This window comes from Sardina pilchardus, chromosome 22, assembly GCF_963854185.1.
Source record: "Sardina pilchardus chromosome 22, fSarPil1.1, whole genome shotgun sequence".
In the NCBI taxonomy this organism is placed as follows: Eukaryota; Metazoa; Chordata; class Actinopteri; order Clupeiformes; family Clupeidae; genus Sardina; species Sardina pilchardus.
In genome coordinates, this window is record NC_085015.1 from 23,788,027 (window position 1) to 23,813,593 (window position 25,567).

Genomic DNA, 25,567 nt, shown 5'->3' on the forward strand with positions numbered 1-25,567 from the left:
CCTACATGACAATCAATGTGATATTTGCACCAACACGGGACCTATTAGAGGTTGATGTTAGAGATTATTTACAAGAATATACAAATAATATCTTCCATAATAATGTGTGTTAGAGTACATACATAGAGATGTTTTTAATGGGCCAAACATCATGTGTAATGTTTGTGCATAGACAGTTTGATAAGAATCTCACTCACGCCTCTTAACAAAACTAATAAGGTGCCAAACATTGTTGACTCGCACAAAAGACAATCATCATTTGTTTTTATGTACGTCTGCTTTGGCATTTGGTGACAGTGGCTTCTGCAGCCACATTTTGAATCAAATCTTGCATGCTTTGCAGTCACCTGCGTGACTTTTGCATGATTTATTACTGATGATCCAAATCTGTCATTACCTGATGTCCTGTTTGCTAACAACCTGCAAACATCCAGAGTATCTCTGGAGCTACAGTATCTCCTCCTGCTGAAGTTGTGGCAGCACATTACATCCCTGAAGGCAGGTACCTGACCCAACCCACAGACATTGGGCATGACCCTCTGTATGGGAGTGCAGACTTACAGGAGCTGTGGGACATTTGCTTTTCAACAGTTTATCCCAGCTTTATAGACATCTTTTACAGCACAGTCATGTGGGACAATGTTTTTTTCACACCAGCCCTGCTTTCATACATTACTGTAACATTACAAACAGACTCAGTAGGAATGACCTTTAAACTTTCCATCTGTTGCAAGAGAATTAGCTGGCGGTGGATGCTGTGGGGGACTGTGGTCAAGCTTTTGAGCTATGGTCATCACAATGGAAAACGGAGGCAGGAGCTGCCTTCACATTTTATTTATTTTATTATTGAGCTTAAATGTACATCATTACATTATATCATGTACCATCTGCATCAATCAGATCAGTATAAAGGTCAGTAGTCAATAGTTGTAATGGAAAATAAGGGGAAGGACAGCAAAAACTTCCAAGGCTTAGCAATAGGGTGCATGCTTACCACCCAACTATCCGCCGGCCTAAATGAAGAACTAAGGAAAAGGTTAAGGCAGCTCATGGTTATGTCAGGTAGCTGGGTGATATTACTCAGTTAAAGGGTTGGCACCCAAACTTCAACTCCAACACCAAAGGCCCACAGGCTCAGAGGCCCACAGGCTGTCACACCAACATTGAAGTTTCACCCCCCCCCCTCTCCCCTCCTCAACACACACACTAGATCAGGCCACATCAATACCACCAGCTAATACAACAGATGTGACATATTTCATGGAGAGATTAAAAGTAATTCCCACTGAGTCTGTTTGTAATGTTAATGTATGAAAGCAGGGCTGGTGTGAAAAAAACATTGTCCCACATGACTGTGCTGTAAAAGATGTCTTCAAAGCTGGGATAAACTGTTGAAAAGCGAATGTCCCACAGCTCCTGTAGGTCTGCGCTCCCATACAGGGGGTCAGGCCCAATGTCCATGGGTTGGGTCCAAGGGGGCAGCGAACGTTCTGAGAGTGTAGACAGTATGGCGGCCGCCATGCTAACGAGAAGACCGTGGCTAGCTGGCCATTCCATTGAATCCTATGGGGCGTAAGCGCCACTTTGACATCAAATAACGTTACAGCTGAAGCGTTTTAAGCCTTTATACGAACATTTTCTATTGTCGGGGTACATACTACATTGTGAAATTGACATAATGATCTCGTAACTGTCTTATCGGCGGAGTAATTAACGTTTTTCGAAAGTCAATGCTAAAGTGTTACAGGCGCATGCGTCCAGCGAAAGTAAAGCGTCGCCATAGGTCAGACTCGGTCAGACTACGTGCCTACGTCACATGTACGACATCTGAGCCTGCGCAGGAGACCTATGACGGAATAAGAAGACCTAAAAAAAACGTTGAAATTTGCTTCCTCGGTCTCTGCTGCCGTCTACGTGATAGCTCTGTCCATATCTTTTACTGTCTATGGTTGGGTCAGGTACCTGCCTTCAGGGATGTCATGTGCTGCCACAACTTCTGCAGGTGGCAGTAGGTCCAGAGGCTCTGGGTGTTCGCAGGTTGTTCGCAAACAGAGCATCAAGTAATGTTGCACACAATGTTGTATACAGTCCCTTTAATTTTCCACAGCTTTGTTTCCTTGCTCTAACACACATTATTATGGAAGATATTATTTGCATAGTCTTGTTAGTAATTTCAAACATCAACCTCTAATTCACTAGGTCCTGGGTTGGTGCAAATTTCACATTGATTGTCATGTACATAAAACTGCTTGATCATCAACAGTTTAATGATGAAGTTAAACTGGGCACAAGGCCATGAAGACAGGGAGGGTTCACTTGGGTGTAACAATAGGCTACACAATGTGGACATTTCTCAACATCAATAGTAACATTAATTCTGCAATTACAGTGGTGCCCCTCTGCCTGTTGTAAAGACAATTGTAAAGCAGAACTAATGATGTTGCTGAGGGGAATCCTCCTGGGGTTAGCTTCACAAGCAGAGCAGAGTGACAAGTGAGAGACAATCATGAATTGACTTATAATATTGCTTGACTCACACATATACTGGAGCATATTGAGCAGGGAGGGCTTAAATAGCCCCCAAGGTTCAGCATCACGCATTTCCTTTGACGCAAAGTAGGGACCACACTCTAAAAAATGCTGGGTTATTTTTTCAACCAAACAGCTGGGTTGAGGCTGCTGGGTCATTTTATTGGGTTGTTTTAACTCGTATTGGGTCATTTCTGTAACCCAGCTTGTTGGGTTGATAGTACAGCGCTGCTGGGTTGACCATTTAGGACTGTGCCCCTCCTCTCCCCCACCTGATGTGGAGCACACTGCCCAGCACCTGGGTGAATTTAACACAGCTGCATAGTTATTTGAGAGGTTGAAGAAAAAAATCGGTAGACATATTCTTTCAACCGTCCAGTCCAGCAGCTGCTGCCAACAAATGCAATGGAAATCAGGCGATTTCGGAAGGTATGTATCTGTTTTTAACTTCTGCATTTTAAAAAGAAATCCAGACGGATTTTAAAAGTCCACCCAGAGATACCCTTTGTGATATGAATGAATATTCTGCCTGACGATTTCATTCAGCCTCAAGCATGACAGCTAGCAGCTATATTAGCAGTTAAGCTAAGTTAACATTAACTTACAATATCTGTTCATGTTAAATCTACACAAAGACAGACTCATAAAAAACACAGTTCTGTATTCACTGGGTATGAACCGCTGAACAGAAACAAAACGAACTTTTACAACGAACTAAAATTAGCATAACAGCTGTAGGTAATGTTAACAGCTGTAGGTAATGTTAGCAGACAAGTAACAAAATTATGCTTTGTGGTGCAGCTGAGGTTTATCAGCTAATGTTAGCTAGGCTACAGCGAAGTAGTCTCTGCCCAACACACGTAACTGACGGTAATAATCATGGCAAACAACATCTTATTAACTAATTTAGGGTAGCTTCATATTATAGCCATGTTACTTATTGGGTGTATTTTGGTAGTAGCGTTACAAACACCTTGGATCCACTGACTGAATAACGTGCTAACATTGGCTAGCTAACGTTAGCATCGCCACTACTGAAATTACGTTTATTAGCCTGCTTATCCAGCTCATCTCCAAACGCACGTTTTGTATTACCTGTATTAGGATTAAAACAACGCCATAATATTAGGTCTCCTGGTGGATTTTTAATGTTTGTCAACATCATTCATTGATGGTTCATGGAAGTCTTGATATAAAGCTCTGTAAATAACTGATTCTTTTTTTTTTCTTTGATTGACAGGGCTGACCCCCGAAACGGACCGTGGAATCTGCCTGCCTTCATGGAAGTAGCCTATCACAGACTGTTCAAAAATAAAGAAAAGTATAAAATAAATAATCATGTCTGTTTTATTTCATTGCATGGCTATTCTTGCCCATTTCTCATATATTATATTGTCTGTATCCAAGCTGTCAACAAAATGTGTGACTTTAAGTTTGGCTATTTAAGTGAAGTGTTTTAAAAATGAACCAGTGGATTTTTTTGGGATTTGGTTTCAAATATAACCCAAACATTATTTAAATTTAACTAAACATTCGTGTCAAAATAACCCAACACATTGGTTAAAATATCAACCCATCTGCTGGGTTAAATTTAATAACCCAATTTGCTGGGTTAAGATAACCCAATGCTGTGTTGGACCCCATTTTACTCAGCAGTTGGGTTGAAAATAACTACATTTGGGTTGTTTTTAACCCAGCATTTTTTAGAGTGCAGCTACGTCACTTAGAATTGGGGACTTTTATGTTTAATGCAGCGGTAGGCCTACACCCCCCCCCCCCCCCCCCCCCCCCCCCCCCTCACACACATACTACATTTTACAACTACCAGCCAAAATGTACATACATGAGCTGATATACTAAACATTTGCCCGTGTAAAGCCCACGGAAACGCAACGAGTCGCCTGCGCTTTCTACGCGCAGCCACTGATCAGGGAATAGCGCGAGGTGGCTTCCCCAGCAGTATAGAGGCGCAAACAACAAACCTTTCCGATTTTCTATGTTTTCAATTATCCAATTTTCTATCAAGCTCAACACATATGCAAAATAAAAAACACGACTCCAAAATCTTACTGACGTTTTTACCTGGCGAAAAAAACACAATATTAGGAAGTTGAAATACATTTTCCAATTTCCGATTTTTAAGTTTTGGATAGAAAATTGAACTGATAAGCGTTACACGGACCTGAACAATACCCTTTGTTGTGTTTTAAGACAGCACTTTTTTTTTAGCTTTTTGAAAAAAATTGTAGTGAAATGTTCTTCCTTTTGTTATCTCTATCATGACACTTTTCCAGCATTGTTGCCCATATCTCAACTTTTTTGAGAGGTGTTGCTGGCATTGAATTCGAAATGAACATATGAAACAATACAATTTGAACATAAGAAACAATACAATATCTCTCCTTCAAAATTTCATATGATGCCTTTGAAGTGTTCTCAAATACATACAAGGTTCAATTGATTTGACGTGTTTACTTTTTCAAACTTTGTGTTCTTATGGCATATTTGTAAACGGCGCTTCTTGGATTTTTATTTTTCATTGATCATTATGTATCAAAACGTTCACAGAAAACGTCCACTCATTCAGTCAATGTAGGAAAGTCGGCTATGCAGTGTTTGACCCTCAATCTACTGTACCACAATATGCTTGACAGTTTCACTTGCAAATGTGTGAAAACAAAATAGCATTATTCACCAATTCATTAGATGATTATTGACTACCTGTTGTCTGAGCATAAGGCTATAAATATCCACTTAGACCAGCATTCACATGGATTTGCCTCTAGGTGGAGCAGCTAACTGAGAGCATCCTCAGTATGAAACAAACAAAAACAATCGGTGATGTTCAATCACAGGTAGGCCTTCACATTATACTTAAAATAAGTTTTTTTTTTTTTTTTTTTATTTGCAGGTATCAGAGCACCTCTTTATTACAGAGTTTATTGTCATTATGGCAATCCAAATGTTTAGTCAGCTTGAAAGTATTACCTTAGAGAGCAATAGCTAAGGGGGATCTAGCAGGGCTTGACCACAGGGTGGAGACGAGTGTAAGTTTGGTAGGCCACACCATAAGCCATTATGCAAGCACCACTTACCACAAATAATTACAGTATTCAACTACAGTAAGGGATCAACTGCAATTCAACGGTTAACTTAAGGGATCCTAAAGTCTCTGCAGAGAAACATGTTTAAAAAGTATGTGAAGGTGGTTATAATTAAACTGTATGAAGGAATGACTGCACAGCCACTTCTTTACTGCAAGAGAACAGCCTCTTCTATTACAAGGTTCTTTAAATCCTCTTTAGGCTTGGCACCTATGTGTGGATATTCAGTAGTCAGGTCGTGGGAAAACTTGATGGTTGTTTAGTTTCACAATACCAGATGTCTTTCTGATCCCCTTGTTACCCTTGGCCCTCCACAGGCAATCATTAATGACCTCACAGGGATAACATCAGTTCATACACTTCCCTCACAACAAACCATCTCTTGCACTTTCATTTAACATATGTTTTAAGTAAAAGTACTGAAATAGGATTCTGACTCGCATGTATCCGATTCTGGCCCATAAAAATAGATATGTCTACATTATAACATGTTATCATTTATTTAATATTGACAATATTTATACTTTTTCTATACAAGTAGAAAACATTAAGAGGATACAAACTGTGGAGCCTACTCAGGGTCATGGTGGTGACGATTTTCAGCTGCTTTTGAGTTTCTTAGCATTTGGCATCACTTACAATTCTTCACAATACTTTTGCAGTCCTTTTTCATAATCTTGCATAGAGAATATATGTTGTTGTTGTTTTTTGCTAATGGTAAAGTACAGTATCCCCACAAACTGATGATGAAGACATTTTTTTGTATGTTACTGCTCTACCTCGTCAGTTGTTTTGCATTCCCTTGCCAATGTTTTTGCATTACTTCGTGAAAATACTGCAAGGTAATACTTGTAGTGTGTATACTGTGAGAGAACACAAAAGCAGCTCAGACAATCACTACCATGACCCTTAGGGGGGCTCAATACAAAAGTATTGAGAGGTCAATTTCGTTGTACTTGTTACAATGACAAATAAAGAGCTTACTTAAAGCAAACATATTGCAAAGTAATGTATTATGCAAAGCAAAGTATTATGAGGGAACATGAAAAGAGCTCATTGCAAAAAATCACCTGAAGGGGGCTCCATATGATTTCAGCATAAACAAAGAAAATATGGAATGAAATGTAACAAAAATGACAAACAAAAAACAACAAAAGACTTGTTCCCTTGCCACTTTACATTCCCCTCAACATTACGCCCTCCATAAGCTGGGACACACTCTTTGAGACGAACACCAGTGCAGTACAAATCCAGTTTGAATTTGTGTTTGAACAGTCCTGCACATTGAGCCTCTCAGCTGAGCGCAAGCGGCTTGCATCGGCAGGCCGGTAACGCATGATTGCAGCAGGGTTCGGCTGCCAGCTTCGTGGCGTAGTCGGCGGCGGAGACGTTATCGTTGGCGATGTCCCACAGCAGCGCCTCCCTCTCCCTCTGCACGGCCTGCAGGGCCGCCTGGTACTCCTCACTCCGCGGGTCCAAAGGGGAGCGCTCCTCCGGGTCACGGGACAGGTCGAAGATGAGCGGCGGGTCATGAAGCTGTGCCTGACCACCGCCTCCACCACAAGCTGTAGCAGCACCTGGTGAGGTACGAAGTATGTTGATACTCTTTAACATATGGAATAGGCTACATACATACCGAGAATCCCTAACAGTAACAATATCATAATTTAAATCACACTGAAGAACAAAACATGACAAGAACGTTTATTCGCTAATTTACAGCTTCATTAGTCAAATAAGTTTGATGAGAATTTATTTAAAATGGGAAGTATACAGTGTGTACATGTACACTATAAGAGAAGACCATTGGGAAGGTGAGTAGCTTGGAACTCACCTGTCAGATAGAAGGCTTTGTGAGAGCCCACACGAACTGTTTGCAGGTCCCCATAGATACCTGCAGCACCACTATTTGGGTGAAGGAGATTCTGCGGACAGCAGGGATATCAAGTGTAAGGCAGGCTATAGCATTACAGCATAAGAAAACAGATGTTTATACAGTGCAGGGAAAAATCACTTTCTCTTTTAATGAAAGACAGATAAATGACAAGTGTGGACTTTGATTCTGACGCACATCAACCCTACCTTTCGACCTGTGTCTGTCTTTCCCAGCAGAATGTCCGTCATATCGATGCCGTCAATTTTCCTGTCTTTTGGTGGATCTACACCAGCGAGTGAAAGGAGGGTGGGGAAAATGTCCAGACCACTGACAGACCACAGACACAACAGACCACAGACACATAAACACTCACATCAACCTTCCACTTACAGTCTGCATGTAAACTCTTATGTCTCCTCAGTACCTCAGCAGGGCACCACTTGTAGTGTTGGCTGGAATCTTTCCAGGCCAGTAGGCCACCGTGGGTTCACGATGGCCCCCCTCCCATGTTGTTCTTTTGGCCGAGCCTCCGCCTGGAGAGAGTGGATGGACAACACACAGTTCATTACTGTTCAAAACACTTGTTTACAAAGCAAAGATCCAAAAACCTTACTTAATCTGAAGATATGGAGAATGCTTCATCACCTCGGCTTGTCTGCCACTTCCCCAGAAAAGGCCCAACACTCCCGGCAAACTGACACTTCTGCTCCCAAGGACCATTATCTCCTGAAAAGAGACACATTATTCACACATTATTGATCTCTTACTAGTTTTTTTTATGTTTTTGAATATGCCTATGTAAGTCCAAAATGACAATTAAGAATATGGGTGTCTGTTGGCACTCTCGGTCTAATACTATGGGAGTGTTAAAGATTCAAAGACAGAAACAGAGGCAAACCAACGTTGTCTCTATCACTTTAAGGGCAGCCTGAAAGTGTTTTGGCACCTTAATATCAGTCATGCCATAGCAGCACAGACAGATACCTACCGCACATAACCCTACATTGGCCCCCAGGTGTATAGTGTGCATGACAGAAACAATGAATGGCCTGCATAAATTATCCACACACATACCAGTGAACAGTATGAGACTGTTTCCCTTGTCAAGGAGATCCGATGTGGCCTTGATTGCACCCACCAGGCAGTCCATCTCCCGGAGGGTGGCTGCGTACACTCCTTCCCCCTCGGCCACCCCTCCGTGAGCCAGTGGCACGTGCATGTGAGCGAGTGCCACATACAACAGGAATGGCTGCTTCCTCTCCCTGTATAATAGGAGCATGGAATGTCACCAAGTGGCATTTTTAAAAGCTGATCAACAACAGACATCCACATCACCTGTTAATTGGTGGCTCCCATTTGTGACTCTTTGTAACGCCGATGACGTGTGTATGCAATGCCGTCCGTGAAGTTAACCCTGGAGCCACTAGCAAGGGCACAGAGACAACAGTCAAAACAAACCAAACCAAAACAGAACGTTCCAACAACCGGAGATAAGACATGTGGTGTCCTATAGGGGGAAAAAAGGAAAGGTGTGATGAGCCTCTGTGTAGTTTGGCAGCCTCAGCACTAGCCGTCACGAGACCTGATAGCGCGTAGGACTTATCCCTAGGACAGCTGCAGAGTGAAAGGAGAGATACTGACAAGCCTGTAAACATACCCTACAAAAGACCCGGGCTCTGGGCTCAGCCGAGAAAATCAGAGTGTGGCCTGTGGCCGGGTTCACCTCAGATCAGACTACAGCCAAACCATTGGTCAACATCCCAGCCTCGTTTAATGACCAGACCCCACATATTGACAGACCAAAGTGCATGCCTCTGAGATCTGATAAGAGCCTTAAGGATAAAATGGACTAACCTATATTCAGGGCACTGGTATTTGACTGCAAACACCGCTCTATGACAACAAAGTTGCTTAGTTCTGGAAACTTGTTGGAGGGCAAATTGTTGCAGCAAGTTGTTGCAATGTCATTCGATAATAAAACTACTCTATAGCTTATTTTTTTACCATGCTGATCACAACAGTGCATCCGTTTGCTGACACCTAGATCCAATTAACATGATACACATGATTGCAGATTTCAGCTTGCATTTCAGATATGCATTCCTCAGCTGTTTTTATGTTTGTTGAGTTGTCTCACTTTTTATTTAGCAACTGTAGGGACACAGCAAGATGTGATTATAATGTTAATGACTGAAATAACCCAGTAACTGATTGTCAAGTGTAACTGTTGTCCATTTTGTTGGCTGTATGAAGTGATTGTCATTGAGCAAAGTGGCAACACTGTATTGATATTTAGTCCTCAGTGGTGCTTATTGGCCCAACTTCATACCAAGAGCCCTAGAGTGGAGGAGTGTGGGAGTCGCCAACAATGTCATGATATCATGAAGTACAAAAATAATTAAGGTATAATTATTCGTGCTTCTTATTGCACATGCATGCCCAATGCCACTAAACCTAAAAATGCATGATTTATAATACAACATGCATAATAGGCAAATGTTGTAACAACTATACTAATCTATACCAATACTAATACCGGGTACTATGTGGACTAATATATACATGTAAAATATACTGATCATATACTAAATCATTAAGTATTATTAAGTATGCAGTCCCTGAAACAATATATTATGTCAATAGTGGCCTACTTTCAGAATTCAAAGAAGGGCTCTGTTCAATGTAACGGATTCTCGTTCTCACATATTCATGGAAAGTGGTTACGTATTATAAACACTATGTCAACCTGTGAGCTCTCATTTGGACATCCAATGCAATATTGTACTGGAGTTGCATCCTCCTTGGATTCTGAAGCCATGTCTTTGTTATTGCAAAAACCTTGGCCCTGACATGTAAGCTGCAGGCCTGAAAGGAAGATTATGGACTTTATCAGCCTGTGTTGTGACAGATGCGCAGAGGTGGGAGACAGTACCTTGCACTGTGGAGGATCCTGACTGCGGCAGAGGTGTACTTTTCAGTCAGGCTCCACAAGTCCAGCGGCTGCTCTATGATACTCTGGTTCTCATAGAGAGGCAGCGCCACGTCTGTGTAACATCCACGGCCTCTCTCGCTGGGGGAAGAGGGGGTCACTCACGGCACATTCTATCTAGTGTTCTAGAACTTGTCCAGTAACAACACAGCTGAAAACAGGAGGGATTCTCAGTATCAAGTGCAACTTTGGATTGTTTATTTTCCGTTATCTACTTGCAGACTCGTTCTCTGTTAGCTTGTCAGTGTGACACTGTGGACTGTGTAAAGCTATCTGCGGTCTTGCACTCATGTAAGAATGCCTGTGTGTGTGTCCAGTGAATACCTGCTCTGTTGGGAGCCTCCTTGACATGGAGGACAGGCAGGAAGGTCGAAACCAGGCGTGTCAGTACAGCCCATGTCATTGCTGTAAGGAATTCCTAGGTAGTAGTCAAATCCTACAGATCACAGATAGCAACACAACAGACAGAAGGAGTGATTGCATCAGTTCACATGGAGAGAGAGAAGAGAAGAGAAGAGAAGAGAAGAGAAGAGAAGAGAAGAGAAGAGAAGAGAAAAGAGAGAAATTATGACATCATTTCATCAGTTCACATTACAATTATTTGACTTTCAATGCATGATATATTCTTTGCTATGTATACAAGGACACAAGGAGGTTTATTTGTCACATGTGATTACTAAAGTAATGAATGCAGTGAAATTGTCAGTTCCTTCGCCTGATGTACAGTATACAGTATATGCATAGTACCTCTATTAACAGGATGATAAGGACCGTTGTGCCCAAGATGCCATTTTCCTGTGGAAATTATAACATGTCAAATGATTCAGAAAATGTTTCTACAACTAGTCAATGGACATACAACTCACCTTGGCTCTCTTTTATCAGATAAAAAATTGATAAATAGAATGGTTTGTTTGACCTCATAGTAAAATGTCTTGATGAACCTGTCCAACCTTTTCTCTAGTTTATACTTTCAACATAATTACCAGCACAGACAATGACAAGTGGAAGCCATCATGTGTCAAATAACAGATATTCCCTGATACACATCAGTATCCTGAGTTTCATCTCAGCAAGCTTGGAGGGAATAAGCTGACTGGGCTTGAATGATCCGAGCACAGTGTATACAATGCCTCTTCTTATGACAAACTCTCAAATGCTTCAAACATCAAAGACATGAGTCTCCTCACCAATCATGGCTGTGAAGTAGCCAGCGTCCTGCAGAAGTTCAGCAAACGTGGACTCATTCAGAGGCAGACCGCTAACGGACTGCACCGCAAAGTTATGAGTGACCCCGTTACGCAGGCTGTACCGACCGGTCAGCAGCGAAGCTCTGGACGGAGAGCAGGTGGAGGCAGGGGAGTGGAAATCAGTGAACCTTCACAGAAAGAGCACCATCATTAACAATTCCGTCCAACTACCGACACAAAACAGAAAACACAAAAGCCAGAAAAAGAGTAAAGCAAGCAACGCAATTGGGACATTTTAACTCAAAGGTGATTTAGCGATTCCTTATAGTCCACATTTGACACTAGTAAGTAATCTCTGTGGCATGGCGGTCCAATTCACAATATGAAACAAGAAGTGATTTTCTTGATCTCCTGTCTCCTGTCCTGTCATCTTCTTTATACCTTCATGGTTGATAGCTCTCTAATAAGGTAAATCATGTGTATTGCTCCCCCTACTCCTTTTACTGCCATGTCACTCTGTGATTTTTTTTTTTGGGGGGGGGGGGGGTGCAAACACAAAATATTATATGTTATAATCTCTTTGAAAGAAAGGAAAAATCGTATCTATTTTTGAGACGTGCTGCACCTTTTCCCCTCCAGTGCCAGCTGGTCCAGATGAGGTGTGTAACTGGGCTTCTCTCCAGCCTGGTTTGCCCCCAGGTCTCCCCAGCCCATGTCATCTGCCAGGATCACGATGAAGTTGGGCCTCTCTCCAGTGCGGGTCGTATCTTGCTGGGAGACATGATGGTAGACTACCCCCGACAGCAGTGCACTGACCAGCATGATAATACCGATACTCACAGCAGCCATTCAGCACTGCAGGGGGGTCCTGTAAAATGGTGACAAGGAAAATTGTAGATTTATTCATAAAATTTCAAAAACACTGAAAACACTGTAAAAAGACTCAAACACTTAAAAAAAAAATTTAACTTAAAAATTGCCCTAGCAATTCCAGAGTTGACATCAATTTATCATGGACTCTATTCCTTGTGGTTAGTGACTGGGTCAAAGAGAAGGTGCCCTTCGCTTTAAGAACAGCTGACTGAGAGCATACATAATTCATCACAGTGGCAGGTCCTTGGTTTGTAGCTCACTCCCGCTGTAGCATAGGGAGCTTAGTTGTATTTACATTGATTGTTACTGCATTATAACAAACTATGAACTAAAACAAAAAACTGAATTTATTGACTTTAGTAATGACTCAATTGAGCTAAAATTTTGCCATGTACTATGAAAATAAATAAACAACTATAATAAAAACACAGAGGAAAGGTGATGTTGGTGAGGTATCTCCTCCTCTTCTGCTCTTCACTATGGAGACATCAATACAGAACCTCCCAACACTGCAGCAGCCCTGCCTGTTACATAATATACTCACAGCCTTGCACCACACACAACCCCTCACTCACACACACACACACGCAGACACACACACACACACACACACACACACACACACACACACACACACACACACACACACACACATACACACACACACACACACACACACACAATCAGTCATACAGTGCCTGAGCAGGCAGAACACAAGTCTTCATAGCAGCCTGGGATTCCACTTTCAGCCAAAGGGGGGGCAGCCCATATGACCTTTTAAACAGCCTTTCCTGCAACCCAACCCTCAACTTCCAACCAGCTAAACCCTCCCACTAAACGTCGGTACAACACTACTCACACATACACTGGGACTACCTCGTAGACATTAAACCCAGGCTTAGCATATGAACTCTGTACACAGAAAGAACTGAGGGAGACGAGGAGATCTTGCCTTTTTATATGAAGACAAAGGTAAGGTCTGAGAATATTTCTTGTTTAAGTGACCAATCCAAAAGTCTACATTTAAATCTGGAGCTCCTCATGGTCGTAGCCTACTGCGTTATTGTGATGCAGCGATGCAAAGTAGCCGACTAACTTGGTAAGAACTATTGGTCAATAGGATTTTGTTAATGTGGGTGTTAACGGCACTTTGTTGCTACCATTTCATTTGTGGTTAGGCTACTTTCAGGGAAGTGGACACAAAGGATATGGACACGTGTGAAGATTTTTTCCTCACTTAAGGGAAACGCAAAAACCGTTCGAAAACTAAGGATAGGCTACCACAACCAGGCGGGACAATGTGATTGGAATTAAGAGATCTTGTAGCGGGTTACACAAAAGTGTCCGTTTAATTTGCCGTCTGAACTTCTCTTGCATCTTGATCCACTAGAGACTCGCCCGGTTAAACCGGCCTGACCGATTCCTTCAAGCACAGTCTTTATTCGATTTCCAAGATGAAATCACAGCCTGTTACATCAAACCATCAGTCCGGATTCTGATTTCTATATTCATGTTAACCATATGCCGATAACGTAGGCTATAGGCTACATAGCCTTCAGCCTTGGTTTTACCCAGCGGCCGTCAACGAAGTGAAATGACATCTAGGCTACCGTGTCACTCCCTATGTCACACCACGTGTACCTCCAAACCCATATGGGTGGTTAGATCTTTCTTTGTAAGCCTTTCCTTCTTCCGTAGACTGTATACTTGTCTACGCGCTATGGCCAGAAGCCTAATTTACTGGCCTGACTGACAGGTAGGTCTACTCTAAAAGGAAGCCGCGCTACCTCCTACTTGTAACTGTTAACCTATGATAATTTCAGTTTTAGAAAAAGCCTATAATCCATTTAACTGATTCAATAACGAGTGTGTAGCCTAATTAGAATTGGACTGAATTTCCCCCACGAGGTACGGTCTGTGAAACAACTCTGTGTTCGATTATAATAACCTATAGAAGTTACAGTGTGTCTCAGTTTTGCCAATTTTCAGTTTTGTCTATTTTGAAACAGCCGCTAGTAAGCGATTTCCGTCAATTCACATGCGCGCCTGATGTTGCGTATTTTTTCCAACCCCCACTGTTAGCCAATAACTTTTTCTTTCGCAGTCTTCAGAACTACGCTAGATATAGCCCATCAATAATTACACAGTGTCGACTTTCCCTTGTAGCTGACTTTCACGAAGCGCAGATCGTTTAAATAGCTTACATTGATTAAAATTCAGCGTCTGCAATCCGAAAACTCCAAACGCTGTCTTGAACAAAGTCATGGTTGCTCACCATTTGGCCAATCGGGTACTCTAGCCTGCGCGCTTCCGCCACCCACGTGATCTGAGTGCGAGTGGATAGACAGAGAGGTGGAAAGTAAACACATATGTTTTCCTTCTCAGAGGGAACATGTGAAACTCTGAAGCACACAGTGTGACGAAATGTTGTTTTAGTGGAACAAGCACACATCAGTTTTTTTTTTTACTTTTCAGAGTAAAGTTTTGTGTATTCGCTCAATTAATGAATGGATTAAAACATACACAATCTATTTACACAATCTAATGAAGTACAATTTAATTAGAAATACAATTCCAAAGATTCTGAGATTTATTTAAACAACCACATAATCTGTTTTTTTGTTGTTTTAACAGAAGAGCCTTGTCTATGGATATGAGAAAATGGTTGACCTGCATCAAGAGGTGCCTAGGACCCAATGTTTACACCGAGGTTCCAGATGGTGGCTGGGGCTGGGTGGTGGCAGTGGCCTTCTTTGTAGTCGAGGCGTTCACCTATGGAGTCATAAAGACCTTTGGGATCTTCTTGAATGATCTTATGGTTGAATTTAACGAGAGCAACAGCCGCATATCATGGATTCTCTCCATCTGTGTGTTTGTCATGACATTCACAGGTAGGCAAGATATGTCTTTATATATATGTGTGTATATATATATATATATATATATATATATATATATATATATATATTTATACTATATATATATAATCATCAATATGGTATTGGTACAAAATAAGAACTTTACTTTGGTTATAAATATTGATCAATTTCATAGTCTTGTCTCTGTATGTGTCCATCCCTGTCTAGCCCCACTGTCAACTTTGCTGAGCAACCGCTTTGGCTTCCAGCCTGTTGTGATGGTCGGAGGATTCCTAATCTCTTTAGGAATGATCGCAACAGCTTTTACCACTTCGGTAAATCAGATGTACATCACTCTTGGGGTTATAGCAGGTAAACATACAGTGCATATAATATACACATTATTACATAGGTCATGTGATGGATCTCAAAGCATTTTTGCCATTTCAATGAAGTCAGCAGTGGTTGTTCAGAATCTATTTTCCTATTGCATTACATTTATTATTCCTGTATATGCTTTCAGAATCTTAACTACGCCTCAGGAAACAGAGAAATTAGTTTATCTTGGTCTTGAGTCTATCAGAACAACTTTTTCTGTCATAGCTAAGGCACTTAGTGACTTTAGAGTACTGTAGGAAAAAGGAAGTCTTTGACTGAACTACATAAACAGATTCCACAGTATTTTCTTCATCTTCAAATCCGTGCTTGCGCTGTAGTTTTTGTTTTTAAGAACTTGAAGTATGGCATGGAGATATTAGTCATGGCTACCACATGGACCTTGGAAAGCCCTAATTTGATAGGTTCTCCCCATGTCTCCTCTGCTCAGGACTGGGCTACTGTCTCACCTTCCTCCCCACCGTCACCATCCTCTCCCAGTACTTCTGTAAGCGTCGTTCCATCGTGACCTCCATGGCTTCCACAGGGGAGTCAATTGCCATATTTGCTTTTGCTCCAGGTAAGGAACACTGATTGAACATGCCATTCTATGTTCAGTGAACAGCTTTTCTATTCCATTATTCTAGACAGCACGTGAGACATATGTGTATCTGTGTAGATAAATAATATATTCCCGTTGATGGTGTTAACCATTATTAATGTGTTTGCAATGGGTTTGGTGAGTCATATATCAACCGTCCTTAAACCATGTTAATGTCTTATTTTTGTAGCATTTTCAGCAATCAAAGACCAAATTGGTTGGAGGTACACAATGGTTGTCATTGGACTTCTTCAAGGTTTAATTATCATATGCGGGGTCCTCCTTCGGCCCATAGTGATTAAGCCCTCACCTTCAGATGAGAGCAGCAAGGAAAAGTTGAAGTCCACACAGCAAGAGGCCAAACAGACTATAAACACAGAACAACTCCATGGGTCTGCCACCTCAGGGGATTCTGGCGTTCAGTCACTAGAAGACCCTGAGGTGGGAGTCCAGGTGACAGAGAAGGAAGAGCAGAAGGCCCTTTCCCCGAAACCCAGCGATAAGCCAGCGAGACGCAAGCTCCTGGATCTCTCTGTGCTGAAGGACGGAAGCTTCCTGTGCTACTCCGCGTTCGGCCTCTTCGCCACGCTCGGCTTCTTCGCGCCGCAGCTCTACGTGGTGGAGCTGAGCGTCAGCCGCGGCGTGGACCGGGACAAGGCGGCGTACTCGCTCTCCGTCATGGCGGTGGCCGAGATCTTCGGGCGCCTCTCCATCGGCTGGATCATGAGCTGGCGGCGCCTGCGCAAGATCTACGTGCTGCTGGCGTGCGTGCTGCTCCTGTGCCTGGTGCTGGTGGCCTTCACGCTGGTGGGCGGCGGCTTCTGGGGCGTGGCCGTGTGCTGCGTGTTCTACGGCTTCCTGCTGGGCAACGTGGCCTCCACCCACATCCCCATGCTGGCCGAGGACGACGTGGTGGGCATCGAGAGGATGCCACTGGCCGTCGGCGTCTACGTCTTCATTCAGAGTTTTGCCGGCCTTGCCGGGCCACCTTTGGGAGGTAGGCATCAACAGAAACTCTATAGATATATTCAGCGGGGAATATTCATTTGTTGAATATGAATTGAAATCCTGTTTTTTCATTGGTTTTCCATTTTGTGTCGCAGGTGTTTTGGTGGACATTACGGACAATTACGGTGCTGCATTCTACTCCTGCGCTGCGGGTATGGCGCTGGGAGCCATATTTCTGGCAATGGTACGACCAGCTAAGATGGGCAAGCTCTGCTGGAAGAAAACCACTCAAGAGTCAGAGAACAGTCCAGATGAGAGAGATACCTCAGTAAAAGAGAGCTCACCAGAAGACTTTGTTGAAGAGGACGTTAGCCCGGACACCAATCCAAATGACCACTGATCAGACAGTGCTTTGGACATCATCAGGTGAAAATGTTTTTGTTACACATAGGCTGCCTTTTCTGTCTAGCTGCCTTTTCATACTTAATCATAGGGGGAGGTTATACAGTAGAACATAATCACTTGATTGTGAAAACTCAATAGAACAGTACAGTGATGCAATGACAGATCTCACCAGACTCAATGATGCTTGATCAAATAGCGCACTTTAGGGCACTGCATTTGTTGGGGGGGATTGTAATGTATTTTTCTACATGTTTTAAGGGAGTTTTTTTTTAAAGAGGTCAAATATGGTCCAAGATCCTCTTTGCAAAAAAGGAAAATGAGTAAAATAATTTAGATGTGCATACCAGTATTTTTTGTTACAGTTTACGATTAATTTACTGTCTGTGACACGTCATTTTCGAATATTTTGGAAGGTTTTTGGACCAATGTTAACATGAAGAAACTACCTTAAGATCTATAATATATGGACATTATTTTAAGATGATTATGAAGGCATTAAGATTCTGACTGTCTTGTCAGGCTTGATGAATGTGTCATCAATTGCATTTACACTCTGTTGTACACAGTCAATGCTGGACACTAAGTCAGTATTTGGACACTCAATCCTTAAGTCTATGCATGGACAAATACTTACAGTTTTATGTAGTCTAATTGACCCCTTCATGGTTCACGTCACAAGAAAGATGTGTGCGCATATCACAGCTTTCCATCCCATTAAATTGTGTGTGTGTGGGTGTGTGTGAGTTGATTGAAACATTAAGGAAACATTAACAAAACTACTACTACTTTTTGGCATGTATACACACTGGGCTTGTCAACCAGACAGCCATATATGGCGGGCCAATGAATCTCTGGTCACTTGCTAACGTCTACCCATTCTGTTATCAAGCTCAGGATTTGACAGACAATTGTCATTAGCTAAGATTCATTTATTAAGATCCGGTTCGCGGTCGTCCCTCGACAGCTCAACATGCCGGTCAATTAGCTGCACCATTTCCCTGCACGTGCACACAACCAACGCTCTGCATGTTTACAAACACTGAAGGGGTCTATTAGTGATTGTATTACCATGCAAAGTTTGTAGCAGGAGTTTGATTCGGGAATTCCAGATAAATTGCCTAATCAAATTCTTTCTGAACAAGTGAGATGCCTTCAATCTCTCCGACCAATACCTGTGATTTCCACTGTGAATGGAATGCTTGCTAAAGCCACACTAGTACTATGATTACTAACTGCTGAAAGCTTCTTATACCTCATGCCAACGGCCTCATTAGAGAACACTGTGACTGATCCTGTGAACTGTGATTAATCAGTCTGTTTTCCTTTGATGGGAATTAAGCCAGGAACTCTTTCAGTGTGTCTTGAACTCGAAAAATGTTACTTCACCAAAGTTAAAGGCAGAAGCTGCCGTACAGCAATCTAGTGTACTGTTTAAACAGTGCAGTGCTTCGTGGTCCCATGGGGTGTCTTCTGCTCAAATTATATTGTGATTTCAACTTACTTCGAAGTCCAGGGATATCTTAGAGGTATAACACCTCATAAATTGGATGTTTCGCTAATGAACATTTCCTAATTGGCTCGTGGCAGCCATCTTTGGTCCATTTTGATATGTCAAGATGTTTACTCTGTTTAGCATTAACATCAACAGTTGCCACTGGTTTTGCACCTTGTAACAAAATATATATAAAAGAGATAATAAAAGTATATTGTTACATATTTTGTTACCTGCTCCTGAGCCAGAAGTATGGTGTATGGCCAATCTTTCATCAATGGCACAGACAAAATGTCAAGACTGTTACCGTGATCATGCTGTTACCTGACTGACCAGGTATAAACAGGGTATCTGAGAGCTTTGGAAGCACTGGATTACTTTACTGTTTTGCTTTGGATAAGAGCATTGTTGTTTGTTGGTTCAAAATATTGAAGATTCTTCCTAGGCTCTTAAGTATGGAAGAGTTGCATGTGATTTTTTATAAGATTTTATTCCATGAATAAAAAAATAATATGATCATTCCTTGTCTTACCATTGATATGATCATTCTTTGTCTTAATTCTTTGTCTTAGTTACTCATCAAAACTGTACATTACATTCTCACTTCATACAGAACAAAATAAAGGTCTGTCATACAAGCCACATTCACATTTGTGCAAAGTTTTCGAGGACCTTATTGGGCGCACCAACCAGACAGGAAGCAGTCCCCGACTGTATATTTTTGGTTTACTCTTCCATCACGGCCAGACACCTCTGAAGCCACTGCTTGTACTCCTGGAAAGCCTCTGTTGGCTTGACCGCCTGCACACCAGCGCTGCCGCCGTCATCATGAACCCACTGCAGCAGGGCCTGGGGTGATCACGTGAAGAGAGAAAAAAGTCCATGTTTACCAAAAAGAACCTCACGGCTAACAATCTAATCATTTCTGTGCAGTTGTAAACATTCCGTAACCAGGAGGTTTTGCAATCGCTGGTTTTTAAAAACACAACTGGAGTTTTTGCAATCACTCACTGAGGTGCTGATCATACATTCGTCTCTTATGATGGAACCTCTGGGAGGCAGATGCTCCCAGTTAAAACAATAGTGGATGTATGCATATTCAGTGAAAGTAAATACTGTACAACAGAGCATTATGTCTATCATTGTCTTATGACTAAATTAAATTGAGTATCTACCACACAAAGGGACATTTGCTACTGTGAGACCAGTCTCCCAAACAAACGAGTACGGAGTATGTTTACTCGAGCGCTACACGCGTACCTTGTACCTGTCGGCTATTTTGAAGCCGATGCTGGACTGGAGCTTGCGCAGGCAGACGGGGCAGAGGGTGAGAGGCTGGCGATCTGACTCCTCCAAGTGGTTGGAGCCCTGCATGACACAGTGGAGCCACTGGCAGTGCTGCAGGCCAAACATGTGCCCGACCTCATGGCTCACAACCTCAAACAGGCAAACATGGGCAAATGAATATCAGCACAAACACACACACACACACACACACACACACACACACACACACACACACACACATATCTAACTTCTTCTGAAAAAACTGAGTCAATCAATTATTAGCAATCGTGTGGGATAGATGTTGCAATTTAATCCTGAATATTCATTATTCATGCCATCAGCACAAATGCTCTTAAGATGGCGTATTCCTACTGTAACAAGCATTTAATGACAATATATGCACAATGTATCTACATTACATATAGGTAGGACTAAAAAGGTCTTAGGTAGGTCTTAAAGTTTATCTCCCTAATTTATTCAAAAAAGCGAATCTTTCATATATTCTACATTAATTTCATATAAAGTGAAATATTTCAACCATTTTTTGTTTTAATATTGATGATTACAGCTTATAGCTCATGAAAACAAAGTTTCTCAAAATATTATAAATAAAGACAATATAATACAAAAATGTCGATTTCCTGAGCCTTTAATATTTTAGGAAAGACTGCTGACTTGTCCAGACACTCATTGACATCTATGACAATGAATCTAGAATATATGAAAGATTCGCTTTTTCAAATAAATGATGGGGGAAATAGCCTATCACCAGATCAAGCTCAATTGAGCTTGATTGAGCTTTAGGTTGGGAAATGGTATGATCAGTGGGCATAGTTGAAATGACTGTACGCAATTGGATAGTCCTTCAAACCAGGTGCACTTGATAAGCCAGTTTGTAATTGGTCCCGGCAGACATGTAAATAAAAGGAAGTAGATAGAAAAATGTGGAGGTTTCCAGCCTGAGCGACAGGGCGAAATCAAATCACTGGCAGATAGGGCTGGGTTTACCCAGTCTAGGGGGAAAATGTAACTCTTACACAATATTATTATTTTTGTAGACCCACCTGTACATACTTGGGAATTGGCTTAGGGTTAAAATACAATCAAGATTTAGGAATGTGTGATAACATCCTACACACATAATACACACAGCAGAATATGCTGTGTAGCTTATTACTTATATGTATAGTGCTGTGAATGTATTTGATACAAAGAGGGACTGGAAACTAGCTCATGATGCATGATACATCCCTACCTGACAGGACCTAAGGAGCAGAGTACTGGTGATGGGTGGAATATAGTAATTGTTGAAAACACTGTAGTCTCCCGGCTTTGGTTTGCTGCCTGTCTTCAGTTGCCCAGCATAATCATGGTGATAGAAGTTATCATCATATCTGGCAAAACTGAAAACTCCCATTCCTGTAGCAAGATAAAAATCCTCAATTGTGGCCTATATAGCAACAATTTATGTATTATTCTAGTCTGGGGCATCATATACATGGTAAGTCAGAGGCTAAGGCCAGAGTGTTTCCACACACTCAGTTAAGTGAGATGGGAGGAGGGAGGAGGAAGAGGCAGGCTAATTTAGAATATGGAGCCATGACAACCCCACACATGATGGAGATTATCGTTAACTCTACCTTGAAATGCAATGTCAACTAGACCATAGAAATAATCCATCATAAATGGGATTATGGAATTAAAGAAGAGTAGGATAGAGAAAGACCACCTGTCTGTGTCTGTTCCTCTAGCATACCTTTGGTGAGGGAAGCCTGTCCAAAGACAAAGTTCCAGGACTCTTCAGGGTAGAGGTCGATCATGGTTATGCCTACTATACAGAAAGCATCTTTAGGTTTCCGCTTCTTCAGAAACTTCAGCAAATCACCTGGGTACACACAGGAAGAGGAAGAGAGTTAAAAACGCTATAAGGCTATCATAAGGAAATATGGCACTAAGACTTTGAACTGATAAAAGAACTAATAAAACACAAAATGGGTGTACATTGTCACATGTGTCAACAAGTAGGTTACACTGTCAAGATGCTCACCTGCATAGAGCTGCAGGTTGTTGCTGTAGCTGTTAACCCTAAATGTACATCCCGTGGACTGCACTGTGACAGGTGGCAGTGTCTTCACAACCAGTCCGTGGTAGAATGCCTCACAATACTGCCGCAACCATTCCACGTAAAGGTTTGTGTGCACAGCAGCCTCACCAAAGGATCCTGTAAGGTGAGAGAGAGAGAGATTTTTGTAGATACTATGTACAACTTCTGTGGGCTAATGCTGACCTACACATTGATAGGTATACATCAATATCAAATTAAGATATTAAGATATTAAATATTAAGACCAATACTTTATAGAGGACTCACCAATGGTCTGTATGTAAATTGTATGGTGACCTTTGGACGGGGTGCTGCGATACGGGTTGCTAAAGAAGCTCTGGAAGTCCTCTGATTCCTCCGGGTGCTCAGGGATCCAGTCTGAATCGGAGTGGATGGTGATGGGCTGAAAGAGAACACCGTCCGGACGAAGGCAGTCCTCCAAAACCTTCTTTTCTCCGTCACTGTACTGCTGATACCGCTTAACCAGGTCGCGCCGGCTGGAGACGAGCGCAGCGCGCAGTTTTTCCACAGGGTGCTGTTCAATGACCTCCATCACCTGTGACACATATTTTTACAGCAGTAGAAAAATCATGATCACCCCACCTGCGTCGCATGTACAATCAGACATTTTACAACTGAGATCTACATGGTAATAGCCTACTGAGACACATTGTGATGCAGTTTCATTTGAACAAATATCACAACCCGCTACAGTTGCATACCTAGTCGGAATACATATAGGCTACAGAACGTGTCCTACCTAAGAAATTACTTTAATTAATGCACGTAAAACGACTTGACTGGGCACATTGCTAGAAGAATTGTATTCATGTCGGTTACCTTCTCGTGGTGTCACCATCGCCAACCAATCTGAAGTCTCCACCCTTTTCTGCGTAAAAACGACAAACTGTTACGGATTTTTTGCAAAAGTACAAGTGCGGGTGATTGGTCTTATGTTGGTTAGATGTTTTTCACCCGGGGAACTTCCTCTCACTGCGCTGCGGTAGCGCAGACGCTCGCGTTTGTTGATGACGTATATGTTTTGATGCTAGAACCGCCAATTAGCAACCACTAGACATGCCCTGCTCTGACTGCAACCACTTTATTTTACAGTAGGCCTACGCCTCTGCAAAGTGAAATAGGTAGGCTACCTGAAGGGGTAATATGATACGTCTTAATCCTGTTTTGTTGAAGACTAACGAGTGTCTATTTCAATAGTTCTCAATAGTTCTTCTCACTGTAGGCTACTCCAACAGACTTTTCAGTAAACGCTGAAAAATGCATTTTAGGACATCCATCCAATTAGGTAGTGCATCCAAAAATTGTAATGTTAACAATTACATTCATATTCATATTCAGCATATCCACACTTAGCTTAGGCCTACTAGATTAACTGATATTTACGTGTAGCCTAAATGTTATTGAAGGTTTACAATAGACCAAACCAAAGCACGTCAACTGTATGCTTCTAGACAATGGGCTTTACTTCTTCACATCATACAATTTTCTGATTAGTCTGAGAGTGCTTAAGCCATGCGCACCCGTCCCATCCCTCCTGCAGAAGAGTTGTGTATTCATACCAGTAACCTACGCTAGTCTGGCCCCGCCCATCTATAACTTCCTTCAGGGAGATCTATGCTGTTTCTCAAACTCGAGAATCCTCGAGGATTCGTTCTGGGTAGAACTGGGTCCTGCCGAGCCAAATCCTTCAAAGACGAGGCATGTCTTTTTCTTCTTAGCATTCGGAATACACACAATGGAAAAGACTGGGTGTGCAGAAAGCCACAGGTGTGCGTCAGTGAAACTATGCCTCCTGCCCGCCTAGGTTTGATAAAACACTGACAGCACCACTGTCACAATGCCCATATATAATACAATTCCTAGGTTATTGATTACTTTGTTAGTAAAGCATAGATAGATAATTATTACTTGATCATAATATACTTATAAAATATTGATACAACTTATAAGAGGTATTAAAAGGGGTTAAATACCCTTCAGTACACGATTGCGGTGTAGAGCTCAAAGTTAACAAAATTATCTGAGCCCATATTTCATTTAGGCTACCTTACATAGTGACAATAAGACACTGTAAACACTGTTAAATGCCTAATGAACTGCCTTGTTTAGTAGGCCTACAGATTTTTAATCCTCCATAAATGTGCGTAAAGGACTGTGCGTTCCGAGCGCGCAGAGGATACTCACATGCATACTCGAAAATTGGTAGAATTTGCGAGACTTTGATGGTGCTTGACATTGACATTGGGACTTCGCTGGGACTAATCTATCATCCTTCAAATAACAGCCTTGAAGGGTCCCACAATGATCTAGTCTGACAACCTATTCATACCGTTTCTCTCCGACATGAACAATGTCAGCCAATCAGCGACGAGAGAGGAAGACGAAACTGAAAACTTATTGTGATAAACAGAAGCAGCAACACCTGCAAACGTCAAAAATGCTGTTGGAAAGATGCAGAAATGTATTTACAGCAAAAGGTAGACACGCATACATTGTCCTGACTGTTGATCCTGTTTGTTTTCCGTTTGTAAAGTTCAGGCTACTCTCACGTTCCATTCACTCCAGATGTGTGGCGTGTGCATCGCCTCTCCACGTTCACCATTGATGTACCACGCTTGAAATCTGTATACTGGACAGTGGCGGATCTAGTGATTTAGTCATGGGGTGGTAAAGGTGTGGCATAATGTTCCAGCAGGGGGTGGAGGGGTGCTTAGGTTATCCATGCGGCAGTTTATACAAATTACAGAAATAATTTTAGGGTGCAACTGCATGGGACTAATGAAACATTCCAGTGCAACGAGGATAGACAGACATCATTTGGACAACACATAGAAGAACATATGAACCCCTGTTGTCAAAAGTAGCCTAAATGTCACGAGCTGTTTCATTTATGAAAGAGTGTTTTTAATCTAAAA

General features: G+C 42.0%; 3 protein-coding genes across 5 annotated transcripts; 1 reads left to right on the plus strand and 2 right to left on the minus strand.

The window, feature by feature from the left end:
• Positions 1 to 6,110: 6,110 nt before the first annotated feature.
• arsg (arylsulfatase G) lies at positions 6,111 to 14,870 on the minus strand. 2 transcript variants are annotated; one of them, XM_062527098.1, is made up of 12 exons: positions 14,766 to 14,870; positions 12,314 to 12,556; positions 11,689 to 11,876; positions 11,246 to 11,293; positions 10,823 to 10,934; positions 10,442 to 10,579; positions 8,584 to 8,771; positions 8,155 to 8,235; positions 7,934 to 8,042; positions 7,716 to 7,836; positions 7,468 to 7,558; positions 6,111 to 7,210 (listed from the first exon to the last, which is right to left on the minus strand). In XM_062527098.1, exons 2-12 carry the CDS (start codon positions 12,535 to 12,537, stop codon positions 6,927 to 6,929), a joined length of 1,584 nt encoding a protein of 527 aa, XP_062383082.1. In that variant the 5' UTR covers positions 12,538 to 12,556; positions 14,766 to 14,870; the 3' UTR covers positions 6,111 to 6,926. The 2 variants fall into 2 exon arrangements, with proteins under 2 accessions (XP_062383082.1, XP_062383083.1); XM_062527099.1 differs by having other exon boundaries at positions 14,837 to 14,853.
• On the plus strand, positions 13,296 to 19,759 carry LOC134070685 (monocarboxylate transporter 7). Its single transcript, XM_062527100.1, has 6 exons — positions 13,296 to 13,533; positions 15,196 to 15,452; positions 15,648 to 15,791; positions 16,246 to 16,374; positions 16,586 to 17,392; positions 17,499 to 19,759. Exons 2-6 carry the CDS (start codon positions 15,209 to 15,211, stop codon positions 17,741 to 17,743), a joined length of 1,569 nt encoding a protein of 522 aa, XP_062383084.1. The 5' UTR covers positions 13,296 to 13,533; positions 15,196 to 15,208; the 3' UTR covers positions 17,744 to 19,759.
• On the minus strand, positions 19,712 to 25,162 carry LOC134070686 (archaemetzincin-2). 2 transcript variants are annotated; one of them, XM_062527103.1, is made up of 8 exons: positions 25,144 to 25,162; positions 23,472 to 23,520; positions 22,899 to 23,187; positions 22,575 to 22,748; positions 22,284 to 22,412; positions 21,783 to 21,946; positions 20,501 to 20,677; positions 19,712 to 20,089 (listed from the first exon to the last, which is right to left on the minus strand). In XM_062527103.1, exons 3-8 carry the CDS (start codon positions 23,182 to 23,184, stop codon positions 19,967 to 19,969), a joined length of 1,053 nt encoding a protein of 350 aa, XP_062383087.1. In that variant the 5' UTR covers positions 23,185 to 23,187; positions 23,472 to 23,520; positions 25,144 to 25,162; the 3' UTR covers positions 19,712 to 19,966. The 2 variants fall into 2 exon arrangements, with proteins under 2 accessions (XP_062383087.1, XP_062383085.1); XM_062527101.1 differs by lacking the exon at positions 25,144 to 25,162 and adding an exon at positions 24,837 to 24,904.
• Between the last annotated feature and the right edge of the window lie 405 nt (positions 25,163 to 25,567).